Below are 25,944 nucleotides of genomic sequence, written 5' to 3'. Positions count from 1 at the left end.
TGAATCGTAGGTTATTTGTTCAAATAAGGTAGATATTTATTTGTTTCTCAAGTAAGTCTGAGCTGGTAGTGATCTATGGATATAGATGATCTCTGCTCCATGAGTCATTTTTGTCTTACTGCGTCTCCATGCAGGGTAAGTCCTTACTGCATGGTTAAAAATGGCTTAACTCATCACATTTTTTCCCACCTGGTTAAAAGATAAAAAGAATAAGAGTAGGATGATCCGTTTGCTTTTAAGAGTCTGGCCTGGAAGCTGTATGCATTACTTCTGCTCACATCTCACTGGAAGATCTTAGGCACACGGCTACATCTAACTATACAGGAGGCTGGGAAAAATACTCTTTCACAAAAGCTATGCCTAAATCAATTTCAGAGGATTTTTGGAATGAAAAGGACAATGAAGAGTGGACAGTGACAATGGAGTAGAGGTAGTTAATATTCTCTCCACACTACTAATAGAAGGAGAATAGTCCCACTGTAAGGAGGTCACAGCAGTTGATTTAAAAAAGAAACACTTGACAATGAGTCCTTCAAAATGGATCTTTGGAATTAGGCTCAATGGAAAGTCCATTACTTATCTTCTGAAAACAACAAAAATAAGCAAATATTATTCTCATTACTAATGGTCTATATGTACCTGGCACTATGCTAAGTACATAACATACATTATCTCACTTATTTCTTACAACTGTACCTGATAGTGATATTTTTCTCTTTACTTGGTAGCTGAGAAAACTGAGGTTTTGAGGACGTAAGTAACTTGCCCAAGCTGCACACCCAATTAAGTAGCAGAGATAAGATTTAATATATGGCTGAACCCACAATTTTAACTCCAATGGTTCAGCCTTTCCAACATATCTGGTTACTCATGCGATTCACTTCCTTTCACCGTAGGATTACAGAAAGGTTCTCGTCATTCTTATTCTCTTGTTCTGAAGACACATAATAAATGGACTCAAACTGGGATCGTTTCCAATAGAATGAAAGGAATCATGTGATTCATGGCTGGTGGGCTTGTTTTCCCTTTTTTCTGTTTTCCCTTCCAGATCCATTCTCTCCCCTTCACTGTTCTGAGCCACAGAAAGGCAAACTTTACAGATTCCTCCAAGCAGATGCTTTCGCCTTCTGACTTCAGTCACAAGGAGGCTAAGGGGGAGATCTGAGTGAGGTGGGACAGAGGTATTTACGTTCCCTGCTCCCATCACACTGAGGTGCAGTTTGGGCAGTTGCTGAGTTGCCACAGCTACTGCATACAATGCCTTCCTCAAGATTGTTAGACCTACGGGTAGTTACACCGTCATTGTTGCCCACCCCCCTGGTGATTCACCAAGCCCATTGGTTTATTTACTGTTGTCCACACTTCTGTAGATTATCCTTTCATTAAATGCTCCTCAATTAAAGTCTTAGGGCATCCAAGTTTCCTGCTGGGATCTTGGAAGATGCATTGAGTTATTCTCATGAGTTTAAAAAACAACAATTATTAGACAACTGATGACTCTTTAACATTATAGTACCTTATAAAAATAGGTCATCTGCTTCATTTCATGACCATGAACTTCAGTACACTATAGAAAAGTCTTTCTAGTAGCAACTAGGTAGGAGTGATAATTTTACTAAGATCATAATACTAAAAATAAGGTAATTTTTATTGAATATCTAAGCTGCAGTGATGATTCTTCCATAGCCTGTCCATGTCTAAATATCCTTGGATCCCATTTGGGATTTAGGCCTATTTAAGTAGGCTCTCCCTCCTATTAATGGAATTATAATTGACATTTGGATCAACTAATTGTATTTCTCAACTACCCTCACCACATGAATCTTCCTCATATATTTTTCCTGCTGAGTGATTAAATTCTGTGTCACCCAAGAAAAATAATTGACTCGTCTTCAGTAATATTGTTCACTAACTGTCCTCAGTTTCTGACTTTCCAAAGAACCTTGGCTGAAAGCTAGTTAAATCTCTCATAGTATTTTAGCATGTCTACAATGTAGCTAGAAAGTCCTCAAATTTCATACCACCTTTCTTTTTTAATCACAAAATTGAGATTTTAATCCCAATATTTTGTATGATCCTCTACCTCCCTTTTTATTACATTCTCTTTACTTTATGGTGGCATCATCTGAAAGGAATATAATACTCTTATTGACCTCCTTTTCTAAAAATTATTTATTGACTCTAGACAGGAAATGTTTGTATGCTCAAAATTGATCCTAAATTACAAATTTTCTCAGAGTTCAACAACAACAACAATAATAAATAAACAACTACTATTTATTGAATTCCTAATATATGCCATACAGTGTTGTAGACTTATATATCTCATGTAATCTCTACAACAACATTATAAACATAATTATACCCAATTTACAAATAAGGAAACTGAGTCTTTTTAAAAAAATTTTTTTAAATGTTTATTTTTGGGAGAGAGAGAGAGCATGAGCTGGGGAGGGGCAGAAAGAGAGGGAGACACAGAATCCGAAGCAGGCTCCAGGCTCTGAGCTGTCAGCACAGAGCCTGACGTGGGGCTCAAACTCACAAACCATGAGATCATGACCTGAGCTGAAGTCAGATGCTTGAACAACTGAGCCACACAGGCTCCCCAGGAAGCTGAGTCTTTATTTACATTATTTGTCCAAGTTAAATTAATTTGTAAATGGGAGCACTAGGATTTAATCTGGAATTGTATTCAGAAAACCTTTGGCTGGGGTGCCTGGGTGGCTCCACTGGTTAAGCATCCAACTTTTGATTTTGGCTCAGGCAATGATCTCATGATTCGTGAGTTCAAGTTCCACGATTTGTGAGTTCCAATGAACTCACAATTCATGAGTTCAAGCCCAGAGCCTGCTTGGGATTCTCTCTCTCTCTCTCTCTCTCTCTCTCTCTCTCTGCCCCTGCCCCACTTGTGCTCTTTTGTCTCCCTCAAAATAAATAAATACACATTAAAAAAATAAAAAAGAAAACCTTTGGTTGTAAAAATATACAAGTGGGACTATATCAACCAAAAATTTTCTGTACAGCAAAGGAAATCATTAACAAAATGAAAAGGCAGACTACCAAATGAGATAAAATATTTGCAAATCACATGTCTGATAAAGGATTAATATCCCAAAATATAAAGAACTCATACAACTAAATAGCAAAAAGACAAACAATCCAAGTAAAAAATGGGCAGATGATCTGAATACATTTTTTTCCAAAGAAGACGTATAGATAACCAACAGACACATGAGAAGGTGCTCAATATTACTAATTATCAGGGAAGTGCAAATGAAAACCACAGTGAGGTATCACTTCACACTGGTTAGAATGGCTATAATCAAAGACAAGAAATAACAAATGTAATGGAGGATGTGGGTATAACGGAACCCTTGTGCACTGTTGGTGGGAAAGTAAATTGGTGCAGCCACTGTGGAAGACAGCACGGAGGTTCCTAAAAAAATTGAACTACCATATGAGTCATCAATTTCGCTTCTGGGTATTTATCTAAAGAAAACAAAAGCACTAACTCGAAAAGGTATATGCACCCCTGTGTTCACTGCAGCAATGTTTTCAATTCCCTAGAGATGGAAACAACCTTGGTGTTTATCAATGGATGAATGAATAAAGAAATTATGATCTACATATATATGTATATATATACATATATGCACTATATACACAATATATATATACACATATACACACATATACACAATATACACACATCCACACGTATACACACATATACACAATATATATATTATTCAGCCATAAGAAAGAATGAAATCTTGTCATTTTTGACAATATGGATGGACCTTGAAGGCCTCATGCTAATAAGTGAAGTCAGACAAACAAAGACAAATACTGTATGATCTTACTTATATGTGGAATCTCAAGGAAAAAAAATCCCGAGTTCATAAATACAAAAAACAGATTGGTGGTTGCCAAATGTGGGGGCACGGGACAGGGAGGCAAAATAGGTGAAGGGGGTCAAAAGGTACAAACTTCCAGTTATAAAATAAATAAATACTGGTGACGTATTGTACAGCATTGTGACTACAGCTCACAATACTGCATTGTGTATTTGAGAGCTTCTGAGAGTAGATCTTAAAAGTTGTCATCGCTAGAAAAAAATTTGTAACTATGTGCTGTGATGGATGTTAACTAGATTTATTGTGGGGATCATTTTGCAATATATACAAATATTGAATCATTATGTTATGTACCTTAAACTAGTAACATGTTATATGTCAGTTATAGCTGAATGAAAAAAAACCTTTGGTGAACTTAATCACTGCATTCTAAAAATCAGTTTATGCAGGGAATTATGTGACGTAGTAGACAACAGTCTTAAATCTATTAAGTAAAACTGTTTTCCGGCTTCTAGCTCGATCCCCCAATATTATCTTTTTTTTTTAAACCTAGTAGTGACTTTGGGGTGCCTGGGTGACTCAGTTGGTTGGGCGACCGACTTCGGCTCAGGTCATGATCTCCTGGTTCCTGAGTTTGAGCCCCGCGTCGGGCTCTGTGCTGACAGCTCAGAGCCTGGAGCCTGTTTCAGATTCTGTGTCTCCCCTTCTCTCTACCCCTGCCCTGCTTTCGCTCTGTGTCTCTGTGTCTCTCAATAATAAATAAACGTTAAAAAAAAAAAAAACCCTAGGGACTTGATGTCACTTTTATGTGATTCAATATTAATTTTAAAGGAACCAGAAAAAATAAATAAAAGAACAAGAGAGATGGTTTTCTGCCATAGAAAAGAGAATAATATATCCCCATGATCATCTACTTTGATGATATGGCTTTATTATAAAGATCAAGATTGCTTCCATGAGAAAAGTGTTCTTTGTAGCTACACTGAAAAAAGTAGCTCAACATTAATTACAGAAAACCTAAATCACTGCCTTTGGCAGGCGTTTTTCAACACCCAAAAGTCTGTATTATATAATTACACAAAACAAGTCAACTAGTTTAATTTTGCAGTTAATTCTTCCTGCCAGGGACACAGGAAAACCATGCTCTTTAGAATGAGATTTTCTGAGGAGATTTTACTGTGTCTTTTTTAAGACACTGGAGGGATATCACCACACCTGCTTTGAACATCTTCCAGGCCTAAGTGTTTGGTGTAGAACTCCAGGGTCTCCGTGGAGTTGGTTCACGTACTGGAGATGATCCCAAGCCGATTCCTGAAGTAAAGTCTGCCGTTGTCAGCAGGGCTCGGGTGGCCTGTCTCCAGGGTTGACGTAACCTCCCGTTCTGGTGGGTCTGGCAGCCACAGAAACAAACATTTACTGAGCACGTCCTTTGGCAGGCGTCATGCTAGGTGTTGGTTGAGGCCCTTGAATGCCAGCCCTGCCATCTGCTCTCCTGATTACACAGCAGAAAAATCCTTTAGTAGCTGGCACCAGACAGCCCAGCCTACCGGTCATCATGAGAGCGCAGCTTCCAATGGTTTGCTCTTCATTTCCTGTCCTGTGCCCAGCTAAAGGAAGTGGTGGTTAGGGGGAAGCAGTCACACAGTCTCCATACCCCTCTCTCCTGTAGGTGTTTGGCAGTCCATCATCAAATCACATCAGCTTGCAGATTTACCTTCACCAAGGTGCCTTTTGATTTATGCCTTTGCTTATTTTTCCTTTTTGTTTTTTTTTAAATGTTTATTTATTTATTTGAGAAAGAGAAAGAGACAGAGAGAGAGTGAGTGCAAGCGGGGAGGGGCAGAGAGAGAGGGAGACATGGAATCTGAAGCAAGCTCCAGGCTCTGAGCTGTCAGCACAGAGCCCGATGTGAGGCTCGAACTCACAAACTGTGAAGATCGTGATCTGAGCCGAAGTCAGACACTTAACTGACTGAGTCACCCAGGTGCCCCTATCTTTCCTTTTTAAATCAGCAGTCGTTGTAGGAAACAGCCATTTGGAATGTAATGCTTTTCTTTCTTTTTTTTTTTTTACTACATTTTTTACTACACTTACTACATTTAGTATTTACTAATGTATTTACTACAAAATGGCTGAAGATGTTAATATGGCAAATACTTATTGAGTGTCTATGGGGCATCATGCAAAGCGCTGGGTCCTTAAAGAAGTCCCAGTTGCTTTAATCACCACTGGGCTCACAGTGCAGGGGGGCACAAAGTGGTCTCAGAGCACAGAGGAAGGAATACTGATATTTGCCTGGGAAAATCAAAGAAACTTCATCAATAAGGTAACATTTCATTTGGGTTTGGAGGGATGTCTAGAAGTTTTCTGGGAGAGGCTGCGAAGGATAGAATAAATTTGGGGCAAAGGTACAGAGCATGTGCAAAGGCATATTATCTCATGGAAGGACCTGGTATGTCCAGGAGAAGGAGAGAAATTCAGAGTATTAGGAGTACATAGCATTAAAGGACAGGGCTGGAAGGGTTGGTGCAGCCAGATAGTGGAGGTTTGTGTCAACCATGCTGAGGAGTCTGGGTTGCATCCCAGTCACTAGAAGGTACTCCAACAAGCAATGTAGGGTGTGCAGTTAAATAGAGAGAAATAAATCGCAGGGAAGTGGTTAAGCAAAAGGGAAAAGGAGCCTGATTTAAGCCAGCAGGAGGGATAAAAAAAACTTGTACTATTTGAGTCAAGAGCCACTTCTGTGATGGCGTTTATTTAGAGACTATATTTTTATGGTTAATGAAAAAGCAGGGGTATTATTTATTATAATAGCAAGACCATCTAAAGTGTTATGTAAAACATTGCATTGTTAGAGTACTACACTAAAACAAACTTTGTTTGAATTGAGGAGCTGCCTTAGAATAAATTTAAGTCTCAATAATAGCTATCATTTTGAAATGTATTTAGGACATTTCTTTTGTCCTGAATTTTTATTCAAATTTTATTTTATTTTATCATTATATGTATCTTTTATTGCAGGCAACTTTCTTAGTAAGATGGAGTGGTATATGAATAAATGCAAATAAAAGTAAAAATTAAGTAATATATAACATATATGCATACCCACAATATGCATATATGTATATATACATTAAAATTTCTGATTTGGCACAAAAACAGACACTCAGATCAATGGAACAGAATAGAGAACCTGGAAATGGACCCACAAACGTATGGCCAACTAATCTTTGACAAAGCAGGAAAGAATATCCAATTGAATAAAGACAGTCTCTTTAGCAAGTGGTGCTGGGAAAACTGGACAGCGAAAAATAAACCTGGACCACTTTCTTACACCATACACAAAAATGAACTCAAAATGGATGAAAGACCTAAATGTAAGACAGGAAGCCATCAAAATCCTCAAGGAGAAAGCAGGCAAAAACCTCTTTGATCTTGGCTGTAGCACCTTCTTACTCAACACATCTCCAGAAGCAAAGGAAACAAAAGCAAAAATGAACTATTGGGACCTCATCAAAATAAAAAGCTTTTGCACAGTGAAGGAAACAATCAGCAAAGCTAAAAGGCAACCGATGGAATGGGAGAAGATATTTGCAAATGACATATCAGATAAAGGGTTAGTATCCAAAATCTATAAAGAACTTTTCAAACTCCACACCCAAAAAACAAATAATCCAGTGAAGAAATGGGCAAAAGACATGAATAGGCACTTCTCCAAAGAAGACATGCAGATGGCCAACCAACACATGAAAAAATGCTCAACATCACTCATCATCAGGGAAATACAAATCAGAACCACAATGAGATACCACCTCACACCTGTCAGAATGGCTAACATTAATAACTCAGGCAAGAGCAAATGTTGGTGAGGATGCGGAGAAAGAGGATCTCTTTTGCACTGCTGGTGGGAATGCAAACTGGTGCAGCCACTCTGGAAAACAGTATGGAGGTTCCTCAAAAAATTAAAAACAGAACTACCCTACGACCCAGCAATTGTACTACTAGGTATTTATCCAAGGGATACAGGCATGCTGTTTCGAAGGGGCACATGCACCCCAGTGTTTATAGCAGCACTATCAACAATAGCCAAAGCATGGAAAGAGCCCAAATGTCCATCAATGGATGAGTGGATAAAGAAGATGTGGTATAAATATACAATGGAGTATTACTCGGCAATCAAAAGAATGAAATCTTGCCATTTGCAACAACGTGGATGGAACTAGAGTGTGTTATGCTAAGTGAAATTAGTCAGAGAAAGACAAATATATGACTTCACTCATATGAGAACTTTAAGACACAGAACAGATGAACACAAGGGAAGGGAAGCAAAAATAATATAAAAACAGGGAGGGGGACAAAACAGAAGAGACTCATAAATATGGAGAACAAACTGAGCGTTACTGGAGGGGTTGTGGGGGGGGGGTGAGCTAAATGGGGGTAAGGGCCACTAAGGAATCTACTCCTGAAATCATTGTTGTACTATATGCTAACTTGCAGGTAAATTAAAAAAATAAAAATAAATTTAAAAAATTCTGTTTGGTTTTGGTTAATGAGAACATTATTTTTAGTTCTTCTGGACCTCTCAAAAATTTCAGGTCAATAGTTTCCAAACATTTGTGTCCTATGTGGAATCTCAGAGCCTGGGTATTAGTGTGGAGGTATATCAGCCTGGAGGCAGCTAACGCCTGTATGTGTGATTTTAAGTAATTCTTGAGAAAAAATACTTAAATGTCTGTATTTGTTTATATCATTTTTTGATGATGGTCAAGGAAACCCTTGGCCTAACAACTCTTCACAGAGATCTAGAAGAGTGTGGTGAATCCAAGCTGGCTTATACCAATCTAAACTTTTCCTCATCTTACTGGTAAAATAGATCACTGATCCTGTGGCCTGGTATCTTACCTATGTTTCCTCCAGGGCACCAGTCCAAAACACTATGCAGAATCTGATAGGCAGGTTCATTGAACATAGTTTTTCTTATTTTGAATGAAAGAGAATGGTGACCACGAAGGATCATGTACATATGATATTTGGTAACCTTATTGCTCTAATTAATTTCCTTCCTTCATTCTATCTATGTGCTCAGTTACCTACTATCGATCATAAAGATAACAACTTAATCATTACTTTATGGAGTTTTCCCTAATCTTGTTGATTAAGTTAATTGCACCTTATTAGATACACTTTCACAACATCTTGTACCAACAACTCTTTTGTAGTATTTATGACGGTTATAGTTTACATTTATTTGTATGACCTTTTGTTTAACATCTGTCTACTCCAAAAGATTTTACATTCTCTCAGGAACAGGGAGCCTTTTTTTTTTTTTGCTCATTGTTTATATCTCAAACACTTAGCACAATGCCTAACCCATAATGGAGACTCAAAATTGTGTTGAATGTGGAAATAAATGAATGGACATGAGTACAAATGAGTATGGTGGCCACTTTTGTACATTCATGGATCACAAATGGTGGGTGAGTGTCCAGCAGTCCTAATCAGCAGGGGGCTGATGTCTTTTCTTAACCTGTTCTTGTTGCCTGAAGGTGTGGGTCTCTTTTTCGGTGATTCATGTGACAAAAGATTATGTAGACTGATCTCTGGGAAGCTTGTTACATATAAAGTAAAGTGACTTGTTCACATGTCACAGCTCACTGCTCAGAATTTTAAGGGGGAAAGAATTTGAGAATAGAGCTAATTTCATATATTGGAGTTTATAATGAACTAAGTCCTTTTCTAGAATATGCAATGTATTTGAAATAACCGAAAATACCTGAGACTGAAGTAAAAAAAGAATAGAGATGTTCCTTAGCTTCTCTGACACATTCATCCTGTTTGGAGTCATTGCAGTGAAGGCTTTCATTCACTTGGCTTTTTTGGGACCCATGCCAACAGTGAATCCCAACACAGACTGTCATGTTACTCAGACTGGGAGCTATCTGTACCATTTTTTCACTAATAAATTATATCAGTGAGCAGGCAGCATGCATGGAACAATGGAAAGAATGTATGTTTTGAGACAATATGACCCGAGTTCAAGATCTGAACAGGCTTTGTATTGACTAACTAAAAGGTGCTGGGCATGTTCCTTATTCTCTTCAAACTTCAGTTTCTTCTTTAAAAAAAAAAAGAGAGATAATAATGCTTATCTTGCACTGATGATTAAAAAAGCCAATGTCTGTAAAGCACCTAGCATATTACTAGTATCATTAATTTCAGGATTAAATTAATTTTCAGAAAAAAAGATTCTGAATCAATTGAAAAATGCATTAGAAATATTTCCATAGGTATCCTGAAGTCTTGGCAAACTATGCCAATGATAGAAAGATTAATTTCTACTTGCATGGAACTGAATAATAGACTTACATTGTAGAAGTTAACAAACTCATATGTGATACTCTTAACCAAATACCAAGCGGGAAAAGATTACCCCCTAAGAATGTTAATACTTAAAAAAAAAATACGCTCTCAGAGTGCTTGGGTGGCTCAGTCAGGTAAGTGTCTGATTTTCGCTCAGGTCATGATCTCGCTGTTCGCTGTTCGTAGGTTCGAGCCCCACAACGGGTTCTGTGCTGACAGCTGGTAGCCTGGAGCCTGCTTCAGATTCTGTCTCCTTCTCTCTCTGCCTCTCTGCCGCTTCACACTTTCTCTGACTCAAAAGTAAATAAACATTAAAAAAATAATTAAAAAAAATACGCTCTCTTCTTTGGGCACACAAGTGTCTTTATAGACCAAGTAATAATTAGAATGTCTGTGGTGGAAAGCTGCAGGGAATGAGAGCTTTGGACTGGGTAAATGCAGAGCAGCGCAGGGCAGGTTGAGCGCTATCCAAGCCTCAGGATGGGAGGAACCTCATTTTCCCTGACACTTGCCAGCAAGGCTGAGATCCCTATCCTGCCTCAGCTGCTGCTGCTGCTGCTTAGGAGCAGAGAGGGCAGAGATTTCCTTGTCCTGCCCTGTAAAATCTTGCACTTCAGTTCAGCAAGGACAGGTCAGGTGGAGGTTGGGGACTTGGAACCCAGTGGGGAAGCAGGGGATTTTGACTATTGTTTCTGTTCAGTACTTGGCAAAAGAACAGAGGGCTCCTTCCAAGGAAATGATTTGGGGGCGGGCCAGGTGGAGTTGTGGGTGCATGCTATATTGAGTAGCAGCAGTTGAGAGAGGGAGCAAGTACTCAGCTCTCAGGTCTCTGTTCCAGAGAATTTTCTCCACCTTCGGCACTTGGTATGCCACCTGTGCACCAGACCTGTGCACCAGGTGTGTCTTGAACAGAGTTTGGGTACGTTGCTTAATGTGAGCAAAGCCCGTGTTTCTATTGAAACGTAGAATCTACTCTTGTCGTGTTGATGGTGCTGGAATTATTTGGCTGAGGCAGGGCAAATTTCATGTATTGATGGGTAATGAGAAAGGCCTTTCCTGGTCTCTGCATCGGATTCTAAACAACTGGCTAAGGAACGCTGACAGCTGAGAGAAGAAAAGAGCTGGAAAGCAGATGCCTGATAGCTTCTCTGGTGCATTTGTTTTGCTTGGGGTCATGTGGTGCATTTTCTTTCATTGTAGAAAAATGATCTATTCCCTTGCTGCTTTAGTTGGTGGACCAGAGTCCCCAGGGGCTTTTCCCATTTTAGCGTGGTTGACTCTTAAAAGAAATAGAATGCAGCAAAAGTAAAATATTACCAGTTATTCCTACATTTTAGAGTTTAATGTTTTGTTTGGTGCTTCCATCACTTTGGGTCTTGCTTTAGGTATGTCTCTTCTGTCCTCCTGGCCAAACCACCCACAAACTAAAGAATATAACCTGCCTTGTACAGTTACGTATATCCTCTGTAGCCCTGTGTGTTAATTCCTAGTGCTTTTTAATATATCAAGTTGACATTTCTGATGGTGATTAAGGTGACATGAATTTTATGAGATAAACTGAAGTAAAATAAAACCCAGAACTAAAGGCTCCTATACATCACTACAAAAATTGCCTACCTCATCTTAGAAACCTCCCCTAAGCTTCAAGGTCCAGATCAAATTCTGCCAAGCTCAGAAAGCCTTCTCTGCCGTCAATAAGCAGATCCGTTTCCCCATGTTATGATTTCCTGGTTGCCCTTTTCTGCATCACCCATTTGACACTTCTTTTCTTCCTCCCCCCCCCCCTGCCCCCTTCTTATTTTTCTTCTTCTTCCTCCTCCTCCTCTTCCCCTTCTTCTTCTTCTTCTTCTTCTTCTTCTTCTTCTTCTCCTTCTCCTTCTCCTTCTCCTTCTCCTCCTCCTCCTCCTCCTCCTCCTCCACCTCCTTCTCCACCTCCACCTCCTTCTTGCCATATTCCTTCAATTGCCATGAAAAAGGTTCAGGGGACTTTAAGGTTTTATATCTATGGTAGATAGTTTTAACATCTGTCAGTAATTCCAGTTTTCACCTCGCATATCTTCCCTGTATCTCCTTTAATAGATGTTTTAATGTGGAAAGATGCTTTTAAAATGTTAGGTTTTCATTTCGTTTCATTAAAATATCCATTTCCTCATCTTGTCATTGCCAAAGAACAGTCTCTTGCTCATTTTTGAGAAACCACATAAGTTGCTCGAACTCAGACTCTATTTCTTCTTCAGTTCCAATGATTTTCTGGTTTGCACAGTTATCCCCTTTTCTACTTGTTCCACTCTCTCCTTCCATGGTTCAGTGCAATTCTCCAATCTTTTCCTGTGATGGGGAACAGCCTTCTCTCTGGGTCAAATGCAGTGATTCCAGTGATCAGTGGAGAAACTACACTGTGGACAAAACTTTCCGGTCCTTCTGACAGAAGAAGGCCGACACTTAATTATGCTTTTTCAGATATGAGCTTCTCTTCCTTCTTCTTCCTCTGGCTTCTTCTTCTTTATAGTAGCTTAGCGATTTCCATCAAATGGCCCAGCTGGGGATTGCTTATGAATTTCCTTCCTGGAGAACAATAATGGCAAAATGGACAGGGTAAAGTCTCATTTAGATCCTTCCAGGACAGACTGACTCAAGAGAGACAGAAGTTATGCCCACACTGGGTCTTTCAAGTAGTCCAGACAGATGGGACAGCTAGCCCCTATTTGGAAGCCTGCCAGGGACGTCACACACTCCATTGAGCCATGAACAAAGGTGGTGGATGAGGTAATCTGTTCTGTAGTAAAGCCTGGCCCGCTAGCACTCAGGACCCAGTGAGCGATGGGTATCCTCCCACAGACCTTGGAAACTGACCAGCTTTCATTTTCACCGGATTGGCATGTTGATGATAGCTTGTATAAACCTGTTTATCCCTTTGCCCCTTAGCTCTAGAGTCTGTTGCCAAGAATACTCCACAGGCTGGAGTCGATTACACCCTAGAACAGATTAGCTGGGCTGCTGTTTTTTCCACTCAATGATGTAAAGTCAGGCTTAATGACTTTCCTGTTCAAGAAAGTAGCTTTAGGTCCAAGACTCGGAATCTTTCCTGGAGCAAATGGCTGAGCCCCTCTCTGGCCAGAGACTGCTGTGGCCCCAGAGCCTGGTTCCAACACCTATTTCCCATTCTGCATTGTGGTTTACTTTGTTGCATGTTTACATAAAAGTCTATAGTGACCTCCTTATGAACCAGGACGTTTTAAATATCTTAAGTGAGTTTTTGTTTTCCATCCTGTCCAGCACAAATAGGAACCCAAGAAGTATTTATTGTGTGGTGCTATTTTCTCCCCGTTTTGTTGATCAATCAAAAACTGATTCAACACCTATTCTGTGCCAACAACTGTTATTCCGTGCCAGGGAGATGTTGTGAACAAGGCACACATGGTCTCTGCCTTTGATCAGAAATAATTTCCTTCCTTATGGAGGAAAGGAAAATCGAGCAGGAGAATGTAAGAAGAGGCTGGAAAGGGAAGGAAAATCAGGTAGTTAGAAGAAACACTATGATTTGTTTGGAAAGTGCATACATTGCCCCCATTCTCATTTTCATAGTAAAGTTTTAGAAGTTAAAAACAATGGCTCTGGAGTGAGTTCCCTGCTGGTGTTCAGATTCCCATTCTGCTTCCTTTCGGGGTGGCCTTGGCATTGTTATTTAATCTCACTGAGGCTCACTTTGTGCTATTAATAGAGCCTACCACTTCCAATTAGATGATGTTGGGTGCCCAGCTCATAATGTGTGCTTAATTAGTGTCAGTGGTTATTAATTTTATTAGTATTATTAGCTGCCGCTATCTCTACACGTGAAGGAAGGGTCATGTCAACACCACTGGGAATAGGGTGGAGACAGCCCAGGCTGGGAGTTTGCTCCATGGTTTCCTTTCCCAGATGGCAGAGCTGCCTTCAGGCTCTCTGAACAACTCTGAAGGGTGTGCTGGAACCTTCCATATCTGGACATAATCTGACACTTGTGGGATTCCCAGCTCTCACCTTCTGCTGGCAGTCGTCCTCTTGCTCCCACTAAGCCTTACTAAATGGGAGAATATATGGAGGAAAAAAGAAATTTCCTCCCTTCTTTGGCCTCCTGGTTGTAAGTTTACTTACGCGGGAAGAATGGTGTTCAATATCTTGTGGGTTAAGCTCTCCTGGCTAGAACTTTGTTTTCTCCAATACTAACAAAATGGATTTTCTTCCCCCACCCCACCCTTTCTTGTTAATAGGGTGCTGAGAAAATTTTGTCAATGAATGAATCAGGAGAACTGCAAGACCTCTTAACCAAAATTGAGGTAATTGTGCTTTTAGCAACTTATTTTTAGTAATCAAAATGTTAAAACACATTCTGATTGTAATTGAGTTTTCCTAATTGAATTTTTCTCCCCATGTTCTTACAAATATGTAATGGGATACGTGTGGCAGTTTTCATTTGGTATCACCTGCCATTAGGTTTGCTCCAGCTAGAGTGACTTTAGTGTTAGCTTCTCCCTACCTCATAGTATTAGGTGAGAATCCCAGTCAGCTTTATTAGAGCCTAATTCTCTGTAATAGAGCTGTTGATGAGGTGTTTCAGAATCAGGCAATTGTCTTGAAGCACGTTTACAATTTTTCATTTAAATTATCTTTCCCACGGACCAGCTTATCATTTCTAAAGATTTCAGAAAAATTATTTCTCCTAAAGTGCACACTTTAATTTTGTTCCAATACTTACAATCGTAGCATCAGAGAAATGCATGTTCAAATATGTAATGTATCAAATCAATATGGAACCAGAAAGTCCTCTGCTAAACTATATTACCAGCCTGTTTCTCTCCATAGGTAGGAAAGTCATATCTTTTCTGGCCCAAACTGGGACACTTTGAGAGTAAAGAGGGTGTGTTAATGATTTCTCTGGGACAGCACACATGAACCAGGACATTCCCAGGTGAATTAGGCAATATGGGCACCCAGTATCTATAAGCCCTGCCAGCTCTTCTTGGTCTAGTCTCCTCCACTGACCTCACCTCTGATTCTCTACCACTTTTTGTTCTTTAGTTGCAAGAGACAACTCTCTGTGGCTTCTTCCTACCATTCCTTTGTGCAAGCTGTTTTGTCTGCCTAGAATGCTCTTATTCCAGGTCCTCATTTACTTACACCATCTTCAAGGCCCATCTTACAGTATCCTTTCTTCCCCAGATCATTCCTGGTCTCTCGCACCTTGGAATTTTTATAACCCTCTTTCTGTTGGGTGCTTACCACAATCCTTTGACTTGTGTATCACCTTTCCTTGGGTATTTGATGGGTGTCCCAAATGAACCAAGGGCTCCTTGGTTTTAGGAATCATGTTTCATTCCTATTGTGATTTCTTTTTTTTTTTTAATTTTTTTTTTTAACGTTTATTCATTTTTGAGAGATAGAGCATGAGCGGGGAAGAGAGAGGGAGACACAGAATCTGAAGCAGGCTCCAGGCTCCGAGCTGTCAGCACAGAGCCCGACGCGGGGCTCGAACTCACGAACCGTGAGATCATGACCTGAGCCGAAGTCGGACGCTCAACCGACTGAGCCACCCAGGCGCCCCCCTATTGTGATTTCTTCCAGAAGGACAAACACAGTGAGGGCATGGACTATATAGTCAGCAACTCCTCTCAGTTTGAAAATCTGTGTGGATGGACTTATTTCTTTCTTTTTGTCCCTATACTCGACTCCAACCCCCTGAAACCATGAGTTTAGGTTAATGCATATCTTTTATTTAAATGATTTAACGTGGTTAATGTGCATTATTGTTTTCTGCGTACATTTTAAATTTATGTCATGCTGTTATGTAATATAGCATTGCATTTTTGTTGTGTAATATTTTACACAAATAAAATATTTTTTATTTTGTTGCAAATTGTCTTTACTAGGCACTGTTTTTAAGGACCATGTATATTGCTATGTGAACATTTAATACATTTCTTCTAACTACTCCATGATGGAAACATATCTGTATTGTCCAAAGTGGTAACCATGGGCTGTATGTGGCTATCGAGCACTTTATAGTCGCTGTTATAGCAAGTAATATGGCTAGTGTGACTGAGAAACTGAAATTTTAATTTTATTTAATTTTATTTGATTTAAAATTAAATTTAAATAGCCAAATGTGGCTAGTGGCTCCTGTTTTGGACAGTGCAGCTCTGTGGTGCCTACCCACTATTTTTTATCTACCTGCTTTTCCATTGATGGATACCCAGATGTCATTCAGTACCCTCCTCAAACACTGCTTCCAGGAACAACCTTGAACACGTTCTTTATGGATTTCTCTGGGAGTAGAAATTGCTTAAGCATACACTTAATTTTCCAAGTAGATGGCTCTCTGGACTGGTTGCACCTTTCAAATACTCCCTGTTGTAGGGAAAGACGTTTTTAGGTGTTCCCACGTTCTTCTCCCCCACAATTCTTGACAATATTTTACATTGTTCTCTAATTTACTGTTTTCTAGTTTTTGCTAGGGTAGTAGGTATGAAGATATATTGCCTTATTGTTTTAATTTACATTTTTCTGATTACCACTGAGTTTGAGTGTTCCATTGTATGCTTGTTAAATTTTAAATTTCTTGGGACACCTGGGTGGTTCAGTCAGTTAAGTGTCTGACTTCAGCTCAGGTCATGATCTCCCAATTCATGAGTTCTAGCCCCATGTTGGGGTCCATATTGACAGCTCAGAGCCTGGAGCCTGCTTCAGATTCTATCTCCCTCTCTCTGCCCCTCCCCCACCTTGCACTCTCTCTCTCTTTCTCAAATATAAATAAACATTAAAAACATTTTAAATTTCTTGTGTAAACTGTGTATTCTTATACCTTCCCTGTAAAAGTCTTGGAATTGTCTTTTTTTTTTCTTGGTTGAGTTTTGGAAGAATCTTCTACATTCTAAATATATTTTTTCTTTGTTTTAGTCATTGTCAATGTTTCCTTTTCTTTTTTCAGTTTCTTTCATGATGTCTGTCACCCAACAGAAACCCTCTGATATAATCAAATTGATCATGTTTCCTCATAACGAAGTAGTCTTTTATCTTAACGTTACATAGATATTATCCTGCATTCCCTTCTATTAACTTTATAATTTTTCATACCTAGGTCTTTACTTCATACAGAATGCACTTGCATTTTCTTATTTATGATGAGACAGCTTCCCCAAACCAGCTACTAAATAATCTACTTTTTTTTTATTGCTCTGTTGTGCCAATTTTATATCATAATAAATCCCCATGTGTACTTGGGTCTTGGTTTGACTCTCTACTGAGTTCCTTTGCCAGTCTTATTGTAGCAATATCATCCTGTTTTTATTTCTGTGGCTTAACAGCATCTTTTAGACTCATATAGGGTAAATCTTTCTCATTACTCTTTTTAAAGATTGATGATCGGCTTAGCTCTTCATGGACTTTTATTCTTTGAGTCTACAATCCCTTAATTCTGCAACTTGGTAAACACCATCATGCTATATAACATAACCTCTGTCTCTCAGCTCAAAGAATTTTGGAAAGAAGATTTTTTTCTCTTCATCAAATCTGTCTCCATTCTACAGATGGCATAAATAAGGTGCAGACATTTAAGACTATTCATGATGTTGAAAAGAATTGTATGGTACTGACTTCTGCTGTTGTAGGAGCTGTAAGGTGTTATAACTCTGTTGGGCTGCTTTTCCCATGTAACAAAACTGGTAGAGAAATTGTAGCCATCCAAAGAAAGCCCTAATTTTCCTGTGAGAGGAGCTAGGGCTTAAGGCACACTAGCCTAGGTAAAGATATTGACCCTCAAGAGAGGCAGTTGGAAGAGCCAGGAAAAGTGGATAAGGGGTGCAAAATTCCAGTCTAAACCCATCCCATTCTTCAAGTTGACTTTTGGCAGTGGAGTAGGAGTTAAATATTCATGAGGTTGGAAACATTGGAGTCTTTACTATGTAGCAAGTAACATTCTTGATGTTTTGTATGTATTAAGTCATTGAAACGTCACAACAACTCTGCAGGTCAGTTTCTATTATTATCCCCTTTTTACTAACCAGGAAATGGAGGCACAGAGATTAAATCACTTTCTGAAGACCTTACAGACAGTGTTTGATTCATGATTATAATCACCCTGACTTAAAAACCCATGGTCGTAAGCATGAATCTATGCTTCCATGACTCTCAAATTAAGTGGCATGTAGTTGTCTGGGAAATCTGACCATATGTGGTAGGACCCAAAGCTCAAGTGAGAAGTTCGCTGTGAGGTAGACAGAGGATGAGGTCCAGGGAACAGACTAGGCTTTAACACTGGACTCCGAAACTAGAGGGAGGCCATCCTGAAAGATGGGTAAATTGGTGATAACTTTAGAGAGAAACCAGACAGATCTTGCCAAGTTCTAGTTTGCTGTTAGTTCGTACTACATGGTAGATGATGACTATCCTGGTCCTCATAATTCAGGTCCCAGTTTTTAACAGTTATTCCAAATGATGGTGAAGAAAGAGAGGTAGCAGTTATGGTTGGGCCATCAGAAATGGAGTCAACAAATAATTTCAAATTTCCAAGTCGAAGCATCTTAGCATACATCCAGCCCAAGTGAACATTGCTCTGGGAAGTCAAGTGGGCCTGATTCATTGATGAAAATTGTCAGTGGATTTAAACATGAGGATATGGCTAAAGCCAGCAGAAGCAAGTGAAATATAACAATAGCTAGTGTGGATACTTGGGTTCAGTGGAGCTAGGTGCACCTGGGAGGATTCTGTTCCTGAGACAGAATTTGCAGGGTATATAGTGTGAGCTCCTAATATATATAGTGTGAGCTCCTAATATATAGTGTGAGCGAATATAGTGTGAGCTCCATGTGGACACAAGATCCTTGTCTCTTTTGTTCTATTCTGTACCTTTAGTGCCTAGAACAGGGATTGGCAAATAACAGACAATAAGTATTTGTTAAGTGAAAAGATGAATGAATCCTCTTTCATCCAAGGTTCCTTTTTTGAAAAGGCAAAGCAGTGAGCTGATGAAAAGGAAGAGAGAAATAATTATTTTATGTAGGATAATGCTTGAGTGAAAGGATGAAATGAAAACACCGTTTTAGTAATATTTATTTATTTATTTATTTATTTATTTATTTATATTAATAAACAAGCTGGAGATTAGAAGCAAAGAAGTGTCTACGATTCCCCTAAAACAATAACCATGATGGATAGCTGATCCTGCTGGTGTTCACACAGAGGAAGCCCGGGGAGCCTTGAGATGTATTAGCAAACACCTGGTTATGGCAGATACTGAATTAAAGATTGCAGATGGTAGAGAAGCTCCAAGTAAGCTCTTGCCTTGCTATTTTTTTTTAAAGTTATGAACAAACATCCTTGTCATTTCTAATGAGATTGCCAACATATGCCCATTTCGTGTCCTTTTTTTCTTGTAAAATCTGACTCTCTCCCCTGAGGGCTGGTGATTACTTATTCATTGTTCGCGAAGAACACAAGAGTTTCAGCTACACACGGAGGATGCTAGAATGGCACAGGCTATTTTTGCAGGACGTTGGTGCTATCAGACACTGTCTTAACCCTCCCTAGAGAAGCACAGTTCTGGATGGTGACCCTCCCAGTGTGGGGGGGGGGGTGGCCACGGCATATTCATAGACGCATCAGAGACCACTGACTCACCTGGGAAATCAGGCCATGTACTCTGTCTGCCTCTCTCTGAAATCTGAACATCTTTTTAAGTAGATTTATGGCAGTCCAGCACACTGGGTTCAAAAATCAGACTCCTATATTTAGGCTAATGAATTTAAGATTATAAGCCACAACTTTCCTCTGTGTCGACAGTTAGTTCAGGGGCTTCTTTCTCAAGGCTGCAAATTACGGGTGCTGGAAACTCTGATCATCAGGAAGGATTGTGTTTATTAGCAGCTTGATCAGACAGAGGTGTTTAGCAGGCACTTAACAAGCATTTTCTGAATTAAATTGTTGAATGTAGTTTAAAACAAAATACATAGACAGAGGTAAATCATCCAGAGATGATTATATGCAAAGTGTGCCCTCTTTGACAATTTGTTATATGGATAGATTTGCTTCATAGACAATCTGGATGACGAGATTTATGGTTACAGAAAATCAGGTAAATTACTTCCTCTTTAATGGAATACTTAAGAGACTTTCAGGTTCTACTAGAACAGGAATAGGTAAATCTGAGGTTAAAAATAATAAGTGCATCCATTTCCTAATCTCCAGGAAGATAGTGAAAGCCCTTGATATTAGCATCCTCCTTCTATTTTAGATAATAGGAAAATCTCTTTATATTTCTGAATTTGAGTTTGTGCTACAAAGGAAATCCATTTGACAATCATTCATGAGCTCTACCCTTTCGTCCTCATCCTGTGGATCCTTTGTGAGAGACTCTGGAGTTCTTGTGTGTTTTAATTCTGATGACCACAGTATGGCGTGGACCCATTCAAAGCTAAGGGTAGGGCTGAGGGCTACTATGAAGTGAACAGGGATGTGTCTGGCCTCACTGCTTTATCCCCAGTGCCTTCCACAGTGCCTGGGAAGTAGACACTCAATATTTGTGGAATGAATGAATAAATGAAAGTGTCTCACCCTCTGAGTCTTTTTTTAAAGTCTCTCGCCAAGTGTATGAGAACAGAAAGAGGTAAAAAGAGAGGATGATTTCTCACTCCTTTTTTTTTCTTGAATTCCACCCCAAAGGGACGTGCTTCCACCCAAACCACTATTCAAAGGAGGGCCATTCTGTGAACTCTGTGCTCTGTGTGCTGTTCTCACCCAGGGCTGCATGGTTTCTCACTTTGCTGGGCAACTGGGCACTAAAGAGCTAGTTGCTTGAAATTCAGTGTTTCTGCAGTGGACTTCTTCATTGAAAGTGGAAGTCTGTTTTGTTGCTTTTAATAATGACTGTTGTTAACCTCAGTTCCTCCTTCCTCCTTCCTAGAACGTTGTCCATGTTTGGGGCAATTTTCTAGCCCCTTTAACACCTGTACTGGGGGCACAACCATCTACTTACCTGCATCTGCTACATTTAATACAAGCCAGTTTTTTCTCGTTGGAACTTTTTAAATTGGAACCGCAGACTAACAAAACTATAACATTATAACAAAAGTGCTCTCTGAAGGAGATAGCTAGGGATGACTGAATTATTTATTTTTATTAGAAGAACCAATGGAGTAGATTGTACTGGATGGTGTATCGGGAATGAGATACCTGGAGGCTAATGGAGCAGTGAGAGCTCAAGACCCGCTCAGAGCCACCCCTGCTTCTGCCTCGGTCACAGCATTTATCATTCAACTCTTTTATGTTTGAGGATCCCATGTAATATGTTATTTGAGACTATTATGGATGTAAATAAAGGTGAAAAACTACTACTAAAGAGGAAAGACCATGAGATTTGCTCTTTTGTTAAAAGTTTTTATTTGAATTCCAGTTAGCATACAGTGTAGTATAAGTTTCATGTGTACAATATAGTGATTCAACACTTCCATAACAACAGCCGGTGCTCCTCACAAGGAGTGCTCTCCTTAATCCCCATCACCTGTTTAAGCCTTCCCCCACCCACCTCCCCTCTAGTAACCATCAGTTTGTTCTCTACTATTAAGAGTCTGTTTCTTGGTTTGCCTCCCTCTTCTTTTTTTTCCCTTTGCTCAATTGTTTTATTTCTTAAATTCCACATATGAGTGAAATCATGTGGCATTTTTCTTTCTCTGACTTAGTTTGCTTAGCCTAATACCCTCTAGCTCCATCCATGTCATTGCAAATGACAAGATTTCATTCTTTTTGATGGCTGAGTAATAGTCCACTGTATGTATATTTACATCTTTATCCATTCATCAGTTGAGGGACACTTGGGCTGTTTCTATAGTTTGGTTATTGTAGATAATGCTGCTATAAACACTGGGGTGCCTGTATCCCTTTGAATTAGTATTTTTCTTTTCTTTGGGTAAATATCTAGTAGGTGGGAATGCAAACTGGTGCAGCCACTTTGGAAAACAGTATGGAGGTTCCTCAAAAACTTAAAAATAGAACTACCCTATGATCCCGCAATTGCACTGCTAGGTACTCACCCAAAGGGATTTGCTCTTGAAAGTTCTTCAAGTTCCAATTTTCTAATTCCCCTGTGACCTAAACATTTCTTATAGTCACTAAGAGTTTTTGTTTCTTCATTTGTGAAATCAGGCATGGGTGAGAGTTGGGTATAGACGCTATATAATATGTATGCCATTCTTTTCCTCTCCTCAGTTTATGGCTGAAGCAGCTAATTTTTACTGAGAATGGAAATGCCTTCAGAATCTTTCCAACCCTGTGCTCCAAGACATCAGCTGCTTTCCCAAGACAACTGAGCATTTCATACCTTCCCTGTCAGCAACTTCTCTATGAGGGATGCCATACTAAATATGGACTGCCCACTTACATCTAATTCTCAGATAAATGAGAAATAATTTTTAGTTTTTGTATGTCTCATGCAATGTTGGGGACATACCTATACGAAAATTTATTTGTAGTTTCTCTGAAATTCAAATTAACCAGGCATCTTGTATTTTTAATTGCAAAATTTGATGATACTATTCTACTTGAAACCCAGATCTAGTTATAATCTAGCACTAATGGGTGAAGTCCCAGAGTCAGGGGCCCTAAAGGTCCTTTCTCCAGGACCTAGGCCAGCCCAATATCTGTTCTGATCAGTAGGTCATTGTATGTGTGTGTGCGTGTGTGTGTGTGTGTGTGTGTATATATATATATATATATACATATATATATATATATATATATAATTTTTTTGAGAAAGAGTAAGAGCACCTGTGTACATAAATGGGAGGGAGGGGAAGAGAGAGAAGGAGAGAGAAGGAGAGAGAATCTTAAGCAGGCTTTATACCCAGCACAGAGCCTGACACGGGGCTTGATCTCACAACCATGAGGGTATGACCTGAACTGAAATCAAGAGTTGGATGCTTAACTGACTGAACCACCCAGGTGACCCACAAGTCATTATGTATTTTTAATATAAACTTCTGGCACAGCTCTCGTGAATGTCAAGAATCTATCTATTTTATCATAGTTTTTAAATTTGATAAGAACACCATTATTTACTAATTATATTATAATTTGCTTTTATTACATTTTTTCCCTTATAATTTGCTTTTAAACTACCCTCTTTTTCCACCACTGGGTTTGGTTTTATTCAATTTATTTTCTAAAGACATTTTAATATTATGTAAAATTGTAAATTCACTATACCATGTTTTGGTCAATACTTGCACAAAGAAATGACAAAAACCCACCTACAAAGTAACTAATTGCTACACACACTCAATCTAACTTTTTGGAAGAGTTTTGAACCTGTAGTCTTGATAAAGTTCCCTCTTTGTGTCATCCGGTTTGCCAACCACTACTTTCCATCAAGTAATTCTGTGCCGCTAAAAATGAGGTATTATGTGGATTTTGCCATCTTGACATAATAGCTAAGTCAAACTATAATTGCAGGTGAACTTTGCTATATACAAAAAGTGCATATCTGAAAAGTGGGGACATAAATTTTGAAGCAATCATGTCCTTAATGTTTATTTCCCGAAGCACATTCCATAAAGTACTAATTGTGAGAGAATTATGGTTGTTTCCTGGGAAAAGAGTTATCATAGCTGTAAGTGCTGGGGAAACGGTGGGTTAAACCCAGTTAATCAGGTTCCTTTTCATTTGGCTGCTTTGGAGACTTTAGTACGTGCAGTTGTGAATCTCCAGCGAACAGCCGTATGTCTGTGTATATAAACCACATTTGAGTGTGTTTCTGCCTGTGTGTGTGTGTGTGTGTGTGTGTATTGATTCACATTTCCCAGTTTTATTTTAGCGATTATTCTCTTCACAAAGCCAAGCTTTCAAATATTGCTGCAAACTCCTATTTTGCAAGTCAGAAGCTTGGTATTAATTCACTTTTCACCTCGTCTTCATTCTGTAATGGCTCCTAATCTCCCCACTGCTGATGGATACCACTAGTGAACTCTGGCAAAGGATATGTGCCCAAAGAAGGAAATAGAAATGTGTGTGAATAATTTTCAAAATATTATCCTCAATACAATTCACGGTTACTTTCATTTTAGTAGGAGAGTATTTTATCTTTACTTGAGGTAGAAAGGCAGATAGCCATTGTGGGGCGTTTTATGGACTTGGATAAATACCTTAAGATTTCTATGCCTATTTCCTTAAATATAAAATAAGGATAAAGATGCCCGAATATCTGCTTTACAGTTGAAGGTGTCTGTATGTGTAAAGGATGGCATGAGGGACGATTCTATACAATAATGCATTTGAAAGTGCTTTTAAAAAAACAAAGCATTATTCAAATGTGCAATGTAACGATAAATCTCCAGTTGATAGTGGCTCTTTCACACTCAGCTTTTAGTGTTTTGATTTTCCAGACTCACTATTAGTGATACTGTTCTATAAACAAAGGTATTAAACCGTTAGGAGGTACTCAAGGGAAAGTTACAGTACTTCCCTCTAATGAAAATAACCATTTCCTGAATTGTTTGGTTTGTAAATACGTGTTTTCATGTGATCTCCTGAGATCTGGACCCTTTAACCTAAAATGTACCAGTCTTCACAAAACAAGGTTATGCTATTGATGGCCATCAACGGGGTATTAAAGAAAACTTCAGCTAGCTTTCCCCCTGGGTCTCTGCATACATGGTAGGTGATTTCAAGTCCACAGCCAGCATTGTTTTACGACCATCCACAATGCAGGCAGACAGGAAGGCTGGTTGAGTTGTTCATGCTAACGCCTTTTCTGTCCTCTCTTGTCCCCCTGCCGCCCTCTACAGAGAGTGCAGCATCCACAGGAGTGTCCCTCCTGTGGAGGCTTTGGCTTTCTTCCGTGCTCCGTGTGCCATGGGAGCAAGATGTCAGTGTTTCGAAACTGCTTTACAGACTCTTTCAAAGCTTTGAAGTGCACTGCTTGCAACGAGAACGGCCTTCAACGCTGTAAGAGCTGTGCTGGTTAGCCGGAGATCTCACCCAGGGAGAGCCTCGTTTTATTAACTAAAGTCAATCATATGGTTTATACGTGTTTTTATTTTTAACTGTCATGTTTATGAGTTAATCAATAAACTTTGTTTAGTATAATTGCCTTTGTTTTCAATTTTTGCTGTGGCCATTTTCATTGACTCATGAAATAAACGTTTGTTTAACAACGATTTGCCATGCCCTTTGCTAGACCCCGGCTTCTCATTGAAATTAGTGGAGTACCCAGTACCCTTTCAGGATATCCAAACTCTGATTTGTTAAACGTGTTTGAGTTTCTAAAGAAAAGACTCACTGTATGTAATAGTGCCAATTGCAATGTCACCCTTTTGTCTAGAAGGAGTTACTCCAACTCCCTAGATGCATAACTCATTTCTGTGTGTCTCAGCTACAGAGAAGAAAAGAGCTCTGGACAGTGGAAAAAAATGTGTTCATATTTATACTTAGAATTTTTGAAAGCTGTAAAATAGTCTTAAAGATGATAACGTTAGTGACAAATCACTAATGTTATCATCTTTAAGACTATTTTACAGCTTTAAAAAATTAGTGACAAATCACTAATGTTATCAGGTGGATTTCTTGGTGATGATGTCAAAGTTGCCAGAAGACTTATCTGGATTCAGTTTTGTAACATTTACTTTGTGCTACTGTCACTGAAAACCCTTTAAAAAGGTGCTGTTGTCAGGGGTGCCTGGGTGGCTCAATTGGTTAAGCATCTGAC

The 25,944-nt window shown here is 39.2% G+C and overlaps 2 protein-coding genes across 3 annotated transcripts in view; one reads left to right on the top strand and one right to left on the bottom strand.

Annotated features, from left to right (window-relative positions):
• Positions 1 to 25,325, top strand: part of GRXCR1 (glutaredoxin and cysteine rich domain containing 1) — a 311,667-nt gene extending 286,342 nt beyond the window's left edge. For both annotated transcript variants that reach the window (XM_019829568.3, XM_003985413.4), the window contains 2 exons: positions 14,468 to 14,533; positions 25,025 to 25,325. In XM_019829568.3, the coding sequence (XP_019685127.1) occupies positions 14,468 to 14,533; positions 25,025 to 25,204 (246 nt within the window). In that variant the 3' untranslated portion in view covers positions 25,205 to 25,325. The remainder of the gene's footprint in view (positions 1 to 14,467; positions 14,534 to 25,024) is intronic.
• LOC101100301 (putative tripartite motif-containing protein 61) lies at positions 12,440 to 13,074 on the bottom strand. Its single transcript, XM_019829569.2, is given in 4 exon segments — positions 12,440 to 12,623; positions 12,625 to 12,677; positions 12,679 to 12,877; positions 12,879 to 13,074. Coding segments are annotated over 4 exon segments (513 nt in total). The 5' UTR covers positions 12,956 to 13,074.
• Positions 25,326 to 25,944: the final 619 nt, after the last annotated feature.

This window comes from Felis catus, chromosome B1 (assembly GCF_018350175.1).
Source record: "Felis catus isolate Fca126 chromosome B1, F.catus_Fca126_mat1.0, whole genome shotgun sequence".
NCBI classification, from domain to species: Eukaryota; Metazoa; Chordata; class Mammalia; order Carnivora; family Felidae; genus Felis; species Felis catus.
The sequence above is the reverse complement of the archived record's forward strand: the minus strand, read 5'-3'. Positions and strand labels throughout refer to the sequence as shown.